This window comes from Ornithorhynchus anatinus, chromosome 10 (genome assembly GCF_004115215.2).
Source record: "Ornithorhynchus anatinus isolate Pmale09 chromosome 10, mOrnAna1.pri.v4, whole genome shotgun sequence".
NCBI classification, from domain to species: domain Eukaryota; kingdom Metazoa; phylum Chordata; class Mammalia; order Monotremata; family Ornithorhynchidae; genus Ornithorhynchus; species Ornithorhynchus anatinus.
Window position 1 is genome coordinate 51,224,606 of NC_041737.1, and position 14,473 is coordinate 51,239,078.

The following is a 14,473-nucleotide window of genomic DNA, read 5'->3' on the forward strand; positions in this document are numbered from 1 at the left end:
AGGAAAATGCAAGGTAGGGATTTTGCCAGAGCGGGAGCCATCGAGGGAAATGGAGAGTTGTATTTCCTCAAGTACTTAGTGCAGTGCTGTGCACACAGTAAGCGCTTAATTATGATTGATTGAAGAGGAGGAGGGAGGGTCCTGGGGGCATTTGGGGACCCAAAGGCTGATTGCCAGCAGCTCGGGGGCGGGGGGGCAGGTTGGGGGAGCCCTGGTTGAAGTCCTAGCAAGGGATGTGAGAGTCGGGGAGAGGGGAAGGTTGGGGGCTTGAGGAACAGGGTGCGTCCTCTCGTTTTCCACATGCCCCTCCTGCCTTTCTCTTTGTCATGGAGCCCTCAAAGGCCACATGGAGGAAGTAATCAATTAATCAATCAATCATCTGGATTTATTGAGCATTTACTGGGAGCAGAGCACTTTATTAAAGTGCTCGCGGGGCGAGAGCTGGTAGACACGCTCCCTGCCGACAACAAGCTTAGAGAAGACTAGAAGCTTAGACTACGGTCTAGAAGTAAAAGAAGTTTCTTTGATCACTTGACCTCACGCCGCTTAGGTGACCCCCGCTGAGCCCGTTCAGGCCCACAGTGTCTTGTGACAGAAACAACTGCTCCCTTCCGGGCGGGTGCCTACTGACCTCGTTCCTGGGAACCCTCAGAGGGAATGTCTGAATGGATTGGAACCCCCAGCTGAAGTCAGCCCTTTTTGCCGTTCTGGGGACTATGGCTTGACCAAACACACAAGGAAGAAACCCCAAGACCCAGGTTGGGTGAGATTCGGCCCAGTCAGCTGGGAGCCAAGTGGCTTCTGTGCCTTCGCTCGGTAGTCGGGAAGGACCGCCGGGAGGGGAGTATCTGCTTCTCAGACCGAAGAAGATTAACTACCCCGGACTTCGGGAGAGGGAGAGCAGGAAGTACCAAAGGTCACCCCCACCATCTCCCAGGATTGGGAGAGGCAGGGAGATGCTTGATTCCTCTCCGAAAAGGCCAAAAAAAAAAAAATGAAGCCAAATCTAAAACCTGAAAAAGTCCAGATGGTCTCTCTGAAATCCCAAAGGGACCTCTAACACCTCGTGACCTTGGAGGGACTGTTTGAGTTCAGAGCATCTGCAAAGAATTTCAGGGAAAACGTATGGGTTTGTCAACTGCCCCCCACACTCGGGCGACTGGCGGAATCTAGCACGTGCAATCTATCCACTTTCTCCCCACATTTCACTTTTAAAGGCAACAGCCATTAGGCATTCCAACAGACTCCTCCGGGAGCCGGGAGCCAACCAGGTACAAGGGCTGGGAAGGTTTAGGAAGAGATTAAATAGGGTCGGGAGGGTAACCGGGATCTTTCTGGGGTGTTTGGTGTCTGGAGCCACCTGAAGGCAGGTGATCTCTCAAGTTCCCTTCCAGTCCTTCAGGAGATGCTGATTAGTAACTACAGCCTCGATGGGAGGTTAGGGTGCCTTTCTGAGTTCTTTCTTCGATTAGATCCTCACAGTTGACTCAGTCCTTACACCCCAAACCCACCATCTCTTTGTAGCTCTGTTTGTTGCAAATTCCCTCGGTTTAACAACCGCTTTGGGAAGAAGTATTTCCTTTTCGTTTGCTTTGAGTTTCCCGCCTTCAAACTTCCGGAAGTGGGAGGGGGCTTCTCACCCCAGAAGGATGGGGTTGTGGGCAGGGAGTGTGTCTGTCATAGTGTTGCATCGTATTCTCCCAAGCACTTAGTACAGTCCTCTGCACACAGTAAGCACTCAATAAATACGATTGATTGGTTGATTGAACAATTCCGCGTCTGCCTTGTTCCACTCTAGAGACCTTCTCAACTTCTCCATTCATTGATTTGTAACTGTGTGCACCTACAGGGCCTGAGAATCCAGAAAAATCCACCCGGCTTCCTGCGGGCTAATTCCACAGAGCTCCTGCCAAAGGGTGCATTATTCACGGAGACAAAAGCTCCGAGAGAGAAACACTGTGCTTGTGTGTAACATAATTTGGCCAATGAACCTGTAGCTGGATGGAACGGTCAGCGTTGAGACGACTGAAAGCAAGCTTATTTACCCTCTGGATGCAGTTTTCTCCCACTTTTTCCCAGTGCCTAATTTCTCTTGGTGTTCACGAGCATAATTCCCCGATTAATAATTCCCCGATTAATGGCTTAACTCCTCACCTCCTATTCCCCCGTGCGGTTCCTCCTCCCCGCCCCCGACAATTGCCACTTCTGGGGTTTCTAAGTTCTCAGATATCCTCAAATTTAACACCAAAGCACTTTTGTATAATTCTTTACACTCTACCAGCTCCTACACGTAATTTATTTTAGCACCTGACTTTCCCGCTAAACTATTTGCTTCTTGAGGGCAAGGACAATATGTATCAATTAAACGACAGTATTTATTGAACACTTACCGTAGGCAGAGCATTATGCTAAGCTCTTGGGAGAATAGGTAGACGAAGATCCCTTATCTTAAAGAACTGACAATCCAAAGGATTGTCACTGTACATTCCAAGCACTTAGTACAGTGCTCTGCATATAGTAAGCGCTCAATAGATACTACTGAATGAATGAATAAAGGCCGAGACAGACACCAATATATATTACAGGTAAGGGAAGCAACGGAGCATAAAGACGTGTCTTTAAGTACTCAGAGAGTGGGGTGACTACTTCAATGTTTAGATGGTGAGGACTAAAATGTAGAGGTGACCACTGCAGAGACTGAAATGGGGGGGGGATATGAGAGATTAATCAGGATAGACTTTCTGGAGGAGAGGCAATTTCATAGAGTTTCGAAGATGGGGCAAGTAGTGGTCTGTCAGATGATTTCTTCTTTTGTTTCTCTTCCTCCCCTTATTGCGAGACATAGAACCCACCTAATAATCCCCACTATTTTAATATCTACTAACTCTACTGCCTCTCCAAAGCACTTATTCAGAACTCTGCTCACAGTAGGTGCTCAATAAATCCTAGCTATTCATTAATCAGGGTTAACCTTGTAATCCTCTGTAACATACACTGGCAGCTCTGTGGTACTTGGAATGAAAGGGATTTCCATTTGTATTTTTGTGTTTCAAACATCCGAGTTATTCTCCCAGTTTTAAGGTTCTCAATTAAGCAATCAGTGGCATTTATTGAGCATATACTGTGTGCAGAGCCCAGTGCTAAGCGCTTGGGAGGTACAGCAGAGTAGGTAGACATGAACTCTGAGCCAGAGGTATTTACTGACTAGAGGGTGAGACAGATGCTGAATTACAGATAGTTATAATAATAATGTTGGTATTTGTTAAGCGCTCACTACGGGCAGAGCACTGTTCTAAGGCGCTGGGGTAGATACGGGGTAACCAGGTTGTCCCACGTGAGGCTCACAGTCTTCATCCCCATTTTCCAGATGAGGTCACTGAAGCCCAGAGAAGTGACCCGCCCACAGTCACACAGCTGACAAGGGGCAGGGTCGGAATTCGAACCCATGACCTCTGACTCCCAAGCCCGGGCTCTTTCCACTGAGCCACGCTGCTTCTCAACTGCTTCTTCTAGTTATGTACATAAATACACTGGGGATAGGGTGTAAATGAAAAGTACTTAAGGGCTAAAGATTCAAGGGCATTGACGACACAGTAAGAAGGGAGAATAATGAAGAAGGGAGGGCAGGTAGAGGAAGTGAGGGCTTAATCGGGGAAGACCTCTCAGAGGAGAAGTAATTAGAGTAGGTTCTCTTCATAATATTTGTTAAGCATCTACTACGGGCCAATCACGGTTCTAAGAACTGAAGAAGATAGAAAATAATCAGGTTGGGCACAGTCTCTAGCCAAACAGAGGGCTCTCAGTCTTAATCCCCATTTTACCTGTGAGGTAACTGAAGAACAGAGAAGTTTAGTGGCTTGCCCAAGGTCACACAGCAGACAAGTCAGGAAACCAGGATTAGAACAGGGGCCTGTGCCCTTTCCACTAGGCAACACTGCTGCTCTGTAGGTTCTCCTCTGGTTTTTAAGCCAACACAAGTTTTAAACTGCACTGTAAAGCAATAAAAGGATAAAAAATATCCCACATCCGTTGCTTAACAAATACTGTTTTCATCATTATTAAGGGTAAGCATTGGGAAGCACGTGATGTTCGGACTGTCTAGCATGTATACTGTGCTTCGCAAAGTTCCCGTCTCTCCCTCTGCCTCTCTCTGGCCCCTTCTGCCACCAGCCCTCTCCTTCCCTCAAGCCCTGGGAAGCGGTGCGGTGCAGGGGAAAATTCACAGGAGTAGGAATCGGAGGACTCGGGTCCTAAACCGGGCTCCACCTCTGGCCTGCCGTGTGACCTTTGGCCAGTCAGTTCACTTCTCTGGGCTCTCTCAGTTGGGGGAAATTAGGGCTTAATCAGGGATTAGTCCCCAGTGCTTAGTACACTCAGCAGATGCTCAATCGATACCATTTCTACTTGTTTCTCTCAGATGCCTCTTTGAACTTCACTGCTTCTCTGAAGAATCAGGGAGGACACACAGAATCTAACCCCCCCCTCCCCTAAACCTATAAGCATCCTGGCCCAAACGCATCCCACTCCGATAATACAGCCAAGTTAATCGGTGTTGTTTTACAACCGCAGTGCTCCACTAAACTCAGAACCAGGGGACGTGGGAAGAATTTTTAATCCAGTTCGAAGATGGCGGAGGTTTAAAGGGCGCAGAAGCAGGGCTATAAATTAACTCTTGCTGAGGGGAAGCCCTTCCAAAGCCAGCATTCCCACCCTCTGCACCCAGGATCCTGGGACGTCCGCGAAATCCCAGGCACCATTTTGAGATTCCAGGGCGAGAACTTCAGGATCCGAGTAGCCAGAGAGCGTGCTCCAAGGCTACCGTTCCAGCTCCCTTCTCTTCTCTAGGGCACCTCCAGCTGGGAGAGGCTGAGAAATCCCTCAGAGCTGACCGTTCTCATCCACCATACAGTCTTGCCTTTGTCCGGGCTCTTTTCTAACTTCCAAATATTTCTTTAAAGACAATAAACAAAACACTGTACAGCGGGGGGGGGGGGGGGGGGGGGGGAAACCCAGATTAAAGTTACAGCGATCACACAGAGTCCCATTCAAACAGAAGAACCGCCAACGTAGCCTACATTCAGATGGTCAGAAATCCATTCAGGGGCTGCCAAAGCGTCTCAAAAGTAACATTCAATATCAGGGAGGGAAAGGAAGGGATGTGAGAGACAGGAGGGGGGTGGAGAGGGAGAGAAAGATGTGAGGGGATAGTTTTAATGAAACCAATCGCGAAACCGTAACTCTCGGCGGGAGCTGTTAATTTGCTCTCTCCTAAATGGAGAGCAGGAAATGACTGATGCGAACTCACACACCTACCTATAAGTATCTGATGCCAGTTCAACTTTACAGGTCCCCGTACGGGGACCCGCTCTACCGAAACATCTTGGGATTTGAAAAAGGAAATTCCGGTCCCCCGGTGTGGTTCCCCTTGGACTGCACGATGGAGAAGGAAAAAGCTTCCCCGTTTGGATTTCCTTTATCCCAAATCCCTGCACATTACAGGGAAGGTTTAGGGATGATGGGTTTAGGGATGATAGGTTTTAGGGGGGCATCGAGGAGGAAGGTCTTGAAATGTGGCCGCCACCTAGAGCCTTTCCCTGGAACTTTAACAGAAAAGGCGAGAGAAAGGAGAGGGGAGAAGTCGAAAGCCAGAAAGATTCTTTTTTATGGTGTGTGTTAAGTCCTTATTATGGGTTGAGCGCTGTTCTAAGCGCTGGGGTAGATCCAAGTCAATTAATGGAGCGGCAGCGTGGCTCGGTGGAAAGAGCCCGGGCTTGGGAGTCAGAGTTCGAATCCCGCCTCTGCCACTTGTCAGCTGTGTGACTCTGGGCCAGGCACTTCACTTCTCCGGGCCTCAGCGACCTCATCTGTCAAATGGGGATGAAGACTGGGAGCCCCATGAGGGACAAGCTGATCACCTTGTATCCCCCCAGCGCTTAGAACAGTGCTTTGCACATCGTGAGCGCTTAACAAATACCAACATGATTACTATTAAGTGGGACACAGTGCCTGTCCCACATGGGGTGTTTACATTCTAAGTAGGAGGGAGGACAGATATGCAATCCCCATTTAGCTGAGGCAAATAATCACTATGGCATTTGTTAAGCTCTTACTATGTGCTAAGCGCTTAGTACAGTGCTCTGCACACAGTCAGCGCTCAATAAATACTACTGAATGAATATGTTCCAAGCACTGTTCTAAACACTGGGGTAGATACATGTTAATCAGGTTGGACACAGTACCTGTCCCACACTGGGCTCACAGTCTGAATCCCCATTTTACTGTGATGAGGTACTGAGGCACAGAGAACTTAAGTGACTTCCCCAAGGTCACACAGCAGACATGTGGCAGAGCGGGATTGGAACCCATGACCTTCTGACTCCCAACGGGGTCAGAGAAGCTAATGACTTGTGAGAAGCAGCGTGGCTTAGTGGAGAGAGCACGGGCTTGGGAGTCAGAGGTTGTGGGTTCTAATCCTGGCTCCTCCACCTATCGGCTGTGTGACTTTTCTCTGTGCCTCAGTTACCTCATCGGTAAAATGGGGATTAAGACTGCCCCATGAGGGAAAAGCTGATTGCCTTGTATCTACCCCAACGCTTAGAACAGGACGTGGCACACAGTAAGCGCTTAACAAATGCCATCATTATTAGTATAACTATTATTGTCCGTGGTGACACAGCAGGCCAGTGGCGGAGCCTGGATTAGAATCCAAGTCCTCCAACTCCTAGTCTTATGATCCTTCCACTAGGTCAGCGCTGCTTCCCGGGGCTAGAAGGAAGGGTAATAATGTTGGTATTTGTTAAGCGCTTACTCTGTGCGGAGCACCGTTCTGAGCGCTGGGGTAGATAAAGGGTCATCAGGTTGTCCCACATAGAGCTCACAGTCTTCATCCCCATTTTACAGATGAGGTAAGTGAGGCACAGAGAAGTGAAGCGACTCGCCTACGGTCACACGGCTGACAAGCGGCTAGGAGGGGAACAGTTCAATTTAACAGAGTTGGTAGACATGCTCCCTGCCCACAGTGAGTTTACAGTCTCGATGGGGAGACAGATGTCAATATAAATAAATATAAATAAATAAATAAATAAATGGATGAAATAAATTACAGATATGCACATAAGTGCTGTGGGGCTGACGGAAGGGTGAATAAAGGTTGTCAATCCAAGAGCAAAGTTTGGTTTGGCTAAAGTGGCCCCCGAGCACTGGGGTTGCTGGATTAATCAGTCACATTTAATAACAACGCTGGTATTTGTTAAGCGCTTACTATGTGACGAGCACTTTTCTAAGCGCTGGGGGAGATACAGGGTGATCAGGTTGTCCCACGTGAGGCTCACAGTCTCAATCCCCATTTTACAGATGAGGGTACTGAGGCACAGAGAAGTGAAGGGACTCGCCCACAGTCGCAGAGCTGACAAGTGGCAGACCCGGGAGTCGAACTCATGACCTCTGACTCCGAAGCCCAGGCTCTTTCCACTGAGCCACGCCGCTTCCCTAATTTATTAAGCATTCACTGGGTAGGGAGAACCGGATTAAGCCCCTGTGATGAGACGGCCCGAAGAAATATCTACCTTCCTCCGGGATCTCAGGAAAATGCTCATCGGTGGGTGAGGCCCACCGAGGGGAAGGGCCGGGGGGATGCTTGGGAAGAAGGGCCTTTTCAATACAAACCAGCTCTCCCTCACCAGGCCCAAACCGAGAGAGCCACCGCCATTTGGGAGCGGGCCAGAAGAAAAGAGGAGAAAGGATTCTGGCAGGCTCAGCTGCAATTCTGCTCCTCTTAGTGATTAGGGGGCGATGAGAAGATTAGCAGCTCTGGTGGCAAATATCTCCGTGAAGCAGATGCGGGCAGCGCTATCTCTCGTCCGTCCACGCTGATTCCGTCTCAGAGAAACACCCGGACCCAAACCGACATTCCACTGAGAAAACTCATTTTCTCGCCTTTATCTGATGCTACTCAAAGGGCATTTCACCAGCGCACAGAAGCCGATCAGCCCACCCTGGGGGCAGGGGACCTGGAGCCTGGGACAGGAGCCCATTTAGCTCTCTTCCATCGTCTCCTGGAACCAGTCAATCATTTGTTGACCAAGAGAACGCAGAAGGGGAAGGGAGTGGGAGCCGGGAAGGAAGAGGGCATCGAGAGTGGAAGACTTAAGGGGGTCCAGAGGGAGGCGGGGTCTGGGAGAGGAGGAGAGGCTGGGTGAGAAGAGCCAAGAGGGCAGGAGGGAGAGGTCAAAAGGACCAAGTTGGGGCTCTGGGACTTGGGGAAGACAGGGAGACGGGGAAGGGTCACATCTGTCTGGAACACTTGGGCTGGGGATTGCGGCAACGTCTCTCCGAGGCAGTCTTTTACAATCTCCTGGCCCGCGGGCCACTCTCACCGTCCGTCGAAGAGGCTCGTCAGCGGGAGGCAAATATCCTCCGGGTGGAGAGGGATGCCGCAAAATCCTTAGGTGGCTTCGATTCCAAGCCTGGCTCTTGGAGAGAAGGGGGAGCCAGTGGCGTAAAGCCCATCGCTTTGGGTCTGAATCTTTAAAAATAAAATCACTTTCTTAGGAACATAGTGGTGAATTGATGTGGGGGGGAGGGCACGGAGGGTGGTGCTATAGGGCAAGAACTCCACTATTTTCCCGGACCACTCCAAAGGAGAGAAGATTTTCCTTGTTGGGCTGGGAGGGTTGTGGGGGGGGAAGGGAGGGTTAGCTGCTTAGTCCTGGGGCAACTCTGCCCCGCACAACGGAGGGGCTGGGTGGGAGACCTAGCTCCGGAAACAGCCGTGGACGCTGATTTGCTTATGCAAGTAGTATCTTGCAAATGCAAATTGAGACGGCGCCTCTGTCTCGTTTTTTCCCTCCAAAATACATCGTCTCTGACAGCTCGACTCAACTGCTAGAAACGCAACCCAAGCCCAAAGCGAGACCGCGTGAATATCATTCTGCGCTGCGATAGTCGTTCCCTCTAGGTGACGTGCGGATCTGATTTGGCTCATTTACAAATCATGTTCTTCGGGGCCTCAGCGCTCCTCGCTTCCATCGAAGCTTGGACAAATTCGGCCCCGGGGCCTCGACCCCTAAAGTCACCGGGCGCTTACGCTCCCCTGGGTAAAATGGTGGCCCGTGGGGGGGGATCCGAGCTGCCTCGTTCTTCTCTGATGACATTTTCTCCTGGGAGATCGAAGGCGGTGAAAAGAAAGCTAAGGATGATCCTTCCATTCCCACAGGTTTTCAGGCCTTCAGGTCTCACTCAAAATCATTTCCCTGACAGATCAAAATGAGCAGATCAAGTGCCCTGAGTGGGGACCAAAGCATCAGTTTTGACTGGACAACCTCTTGGCTTCCTCCAATGTCACTGACTCAGCCCACCGGCATTAATAACAATGATAATACTAATTACTAATCATGGCATTTTTTAAGCACTTATTGTGGGCCAACAACTGGAGTAGATATAAGATAAACTGGTTACATTCAGGCTGTGTCCCACATGAGCTCCCGGTCTAAGCGGGAGGGAGAACAAGTATTGAATCCCCACTTTATAGATGTGGAACCAGAGGCACAGAGAAGCTGGGTGACTGACCCAAGGTCACACGTCAGGCACGTGGCAGAATCGGGATTAAAACCCTGGATGGCTCCCAGGTCCATGCTCTTTCCATTAGGCCGGGCTGCTTCTCTTATTTTTATTATAATGATAGTCACAACTGTGGTTTTTTTTAAGCACTTACGATGTGTCAGGCACTATACTAAGCACTGGGGTAGATACGAGATAATTGGGTTGAACACATTCCTTGTCCCACATAGGGCTCACAGTCTTAATCCCCATTTTACAGATAAGGTAACTGAGGCACAGAGAGGTGAAGTGATTTGCCAAGGTCACATAGCAGACGAGTGGTGGGGCTGGGATTAGAACTCAGGTCCTCTGACTCCCAGACCTGTGCTCTGTCTCCAGGAGGCCACTTCTTTTCTTTAATATCCTCTCCTTAGAGGACATCTGCTAACAGAACAGAGCTGAAGCAGCGTGGCTCGGTGGAAAGAGCCAGATGCCGTGGTTTCGAATCCCGGCTCTCCCACTTGTCAGCTGTGTGACTGTGGGCAAGTCACTTAACTTCTCTGTGCCTCAGTTACCTCATCTGTAAAATGGAGATTAAGACTGTGAGCCACATGTGGGACAACCTGATTACCCTCTATCTACTCCAGTGCTCAGAACAGTGCTCTGCACATAGTAAGTGCTTAACAAATACCAACATTATTATCATTATGAAGGACCTGGGTTCTAATCCCAGCTCTGCCGCTCGTTTCCCGTATGACTTTGGACATGTCACTTCAATTCTCCGCGCTTCACTTTCCTCAATTTAAATGAGAATTCAATATATGTTCTCTTTCACCCTTAAACTGTGAACTCCAAGTGGGACTGAAACTGTGTCCAACCTGATTGCCTTGTATCTACGTCAGTGTTTCTACAGTACTTGAAACAAAGCAAGCACTTCAATACCATGATGCTGATGATGTTAATAATCATCATCATCAATGTTATCTTTATTATCGTCCTAGCCGGCCCCTTCCCGCGTGGTTGGAATTAGGGTCCTGACAGATTTCAAAGGAAATGCTATAATTTGGGGGCTACCTCTGCTTGGCCTTTTACTACTAGAAATCAGAATTATTATCAGCATGTTGCTCGTTTGTAAGGCTGGGGGAAGGGAAAGGTGGGAGAGAGGGAATGGGTGATTGATGACAACAATTAACTGCAGAATTTCTCTTGAAACCATCAGATCCCCCTTCACCGGTGGGCCCAAGGCTCGGACCCCTTTCAAGTCACCAAAATGCCACCTGCAAATGACCAACGAGTTGGCTTTATTGAAAGCAAAACGGTAATTAATTTTCTTCCCCGAACACTCCGTACAAAGGGACAATTAAAATGTCATTTCTCTCTGCTCCGGGGGTGAAGGAGCAGGATCTGAGCCAATGTCATAATTATTTTCAGATTCAGATTCAGATTCCTCCTCATCACTCTCCTCTCATTCATTCAGAAACTGCTTCTGGAGTCTATTTCCCATAGTCTCTTGTCATATCAGCTAACCCTAGGCCTCAAGGCTTTTCCGGGGGGTTCAGAAACATTCCAGCATGGGATGCCCAGCCAGGGCCCATCTGGCGGGTGTCAGTGATTGGCAGGAGCCTTGAGGGACCCACCTCCCAGCCCCCAAGGCTCTCCTGCAAGCCAGACGCAGGGGGATCACCTCGCTCCTGACCCGTTTTGGGAGGGCTGGCTTGATTCGGGGCTGATTCCAGTGAGTCACGGTGCCTGTCTGCCCAAACTCGGAAGGAGTCAACCGGCCGGAGGTCAGTCAGTCGATCATATTTACTGAGTGCTTACTGTGTGCAGAACAATGTACGTACTCCCAAGTGAGTACGATATAACAATAAACAGAAGTATTCCCTCCCCACAATGAGCTTACGGTCTAGAGGGCGAAACAGACATTAATATAAATAAATACATTTCAGGTGTGAACATAAGTGCTGCGGGACTGGGAGGTAAGATGAATAAAGGGAGCAAGTCAGGGCAACCCAGCGGGAGTCCGAGGAGAGGAAAGGAGGGCTCAGTCAGGGAAGACCTCTTGGAGGAGATGTGCCTTCGGAAAGCCTTTGAAGGTGGGGGAGAGTTACTGTCTGTTGGATCTGAGGAGGAAGGGCGTTCCAGGCCAGAGGCAGGATGCGGGCGAAAGGTCAGGAGCAAGAAAGACAAGATCGAGGTACAGCGAGCGGGTCAGCACGAGAGGAGCGACGTGTGTGGGTAAGCCGACCGGTGTTCGGGGATGAAAAACACAGGACTGTTTCTACATTACCACCCTGTCCCAAGCTGCAGGGAGGGTGTAGGTAAAGAGAAAGGGCCGGGGGAGAGGGAGAAAAGCCACGCGTTGAAACAGCAAAGCTTTGAGGCAGGAGTGCCCCTGCTATCTGATGGCAGTCCAGCTATCTATGATCTGGGGCCGGTTTTAGGGTTAGGGTTCCTACTATGTAAGGTTAAGTACACTCTCGACTGTAAGCTCCTTGTGGACAGTGGCGATGTCCACTAATTCTATTGTGTTATACTCTCCCAAACACTTACTGCAAACCCTAAGTGCTCAGCGAATACCACCGACTGATTAAGAACATGCTCCAGGCTGACAAAAATTACCCAAGGCTGGCAAGCAGCACACTGGCTACCCTGTAAACTCCTCCACTGGATCGTACACTCCTTGAGGGTAGGAATCATGCCTACCAATGCTACTGAATTGTACTCTCCCAACTGCTCTGGAATCAATCGTATTTACTGAACATAACCTGGGTTGGAAAAGTACAATACAATAGAGTGGTTAGAAAGAATCTGCATCCACGAGGATCTTACGGTCTAGAGGGACTAGGCTAGCACAGTGCTAGCTACAACAGAATACAATAAGGGTAGGGAGAAGGAATCCCTGCCTAAAAGGAGCTTACAGTTAAGGAACTAGAGGAGCACAATGCTCTGCAGAGTAAGCGCTCAATAAATACCGTTGTTTGAATGATTCCGGTCTCTACGTCGTGCTTGATCCTGGGAGCCCCTTTCAAGAGGGGTTGGAGAAGAGGCGAGGGCGAAAATGGGAGGAAGGAGACAGGAAGTGGGGGTGGAGGGGTAGCAACTAGGAGACTTGCCCCAGGCGGTTAGAGTGGGGGCCTCTTAAGTGCCCCGTGGCTGGTTGCTGGGCATCCTGGGCAATATGACCATGCCAGGGACTTACTGCAGCGTGTGGGCATGGGCGGCTTCCTTCTTCTCTGCCACCTCACAGTGCGGGGTCATCTTCGCCAACCCACTGTCGCTCAGCACGCGCTTCCGCACAGCGGGATTCCACCGGTCCGGCATTCTGGGGAGAGCAAAGGGAATGGGAGGCCTTTCCGGGACCACGCCTCCCTACTTTTACCTCACCGATTCCTGGCACCTCTGGGTTTGGGGAGAAGAGGGAGTCTGTCCCAGAAGGAAAGGGGAGCAGGGGATATGGAGAGTCCAGACACTGGGGAGGAGAGTGAAGGACTGGGATTGGGGGTGGAGGGGCAGAACCTAGGGCCTGCCCCTTATTGGCCTGCCCTGGCAGTGTCTCATCCAGAGGAATTTCCAAGAGATTCCCAGATGGGCCCCAAAAGTCCGGTCAGGGGGCTCTCTCCTGAGGGTTGGAGGGACTGTCGGAAGGGGAGGGGAAACCGAGTCTCCCTCCCCCACCAGCTCTGCTCCTCAGCGCCCTGCAAAACCTCATCTCTCTGGATCCCCAGGTCTCCCCTTCTCCCTCACAGCCTGCATAGGGCGTCTTCTCCTGGCCCACATCTGAAGCTGAAAAGGAGCAAGAGGCCTCCTGCTCAAACCAGCCCGCCCTCACAGTGGATCTGGTCCTGACTCGCCCTGGGCCTAGGTGGGTACCCCAGCTTCTACCCTATTTTGTTCAGGGTGGGTGGGGGTCGGGAGGAAGGAGGCCGGAAGTGAGGCCAGTCAGCCTGGACAAGGGACCCAGCCCTGGCCACGAGGAGAGGAAGCACTTACCCAGAAGCCTGCTCCACCACCAGATCGGGCATCCCCGGAGATGTCCCCCCCTGCTGCGCCACCACCATATCTGGATCCAGGATAAAAATCTCATCCTGCGAAATCTCCATCACAAAGTGCAAATGTTCCTGTGGAGGAGAGCGAGGAGGGGATGAGGGAGAGAGACCCGGGTCTGGCAGGGATTACTGGACGCACCCCAACCGGGCATCCCTGGATGCTCCAAAGACTCAACCAGTGTTGAGAATTAGTCTGCCCAGAAGGAGGGAGTTGGGCAGTGACTGAGCACGGACGTGCTCTCTCCATCTAATCCAGTGAATCCTTTCTTCCCTGGTCTTTCAAGGGAATCTCCCAGAGAACTGGGAATGGGAAATCCTGGATGGGCTCTTCCTGGGTGAAGGATGTGGAAAGGCCGCAAGTCCGATAGGAGAACGGAGGTAAGGACTGAGAGAGGGAACGCGGCCTTCGATATCAGTAGCACTGTCTTTGAGATGGACGTCCAAGGGGGTGTGCGGCCTTTATGGAAAGAGCCTGGGCCTGTATGTGGGAAGACCCAGGTTCTAATCCCAGTCCTTCCACTGGCCCGCCGTGGGACCTTGGCCAAATCATTGAACTCCTCTGTGCCTCCATTTCCTCTGTAAAATGGGGGATACTTGCTCTTCTTCTTATCATGATCCCTGTGTGAATCTGGGACTGTGTCCAATCCGATTACCTTGTATTTACTCCAGGGCTTAGCAGAAAGCAAGTGCTTAATAAATACTAAGAATAACGATAAAAAATTGGGTGGAGGCCCAGGCACAATTTCTTAACATAAAATTTTGGGAAGAGGTTAAAGGAGTTAGAGCTGCAAGAAGGGGAGGAGCCCTTGTGAATAAAGGCAGGACTGAATTTTTATGGTATTTGTTATGCGCTTACTACGTGCCATGCACCGTACTAAGCACTCAGG

General features: G+C 50.3%; 1 protein-coding gene across 2 annotated transcripts in view; it reads right to left on the reverse strand.

The window, feature by feature from the left end:
- Positions 1–14,473, reverse strand: part of DGKI (diacylglycerol kinase iota) — a 143,581-nt gene that overhangs the window by 23,501 nt on the left and 105,607 nt on the right. For both annotated transcript variants that reach the window (XM_029073824.1, XM_039913249.1), the window contains 2 exons: positions 13,531–13,658; positions 12,740–12,862 (listed from right to left, as the gene is read on the reverse strand). In XM_029073824.1, the coding sequence (XP_028929657.1) occupies positions 12,740–12,862; positions 13,531–13,658 (251 nt within the window). The remainder of the gene's footprint in view (positions 1–12,739; positions 12,863–13,530; positions 13,659–14,473) is intronic.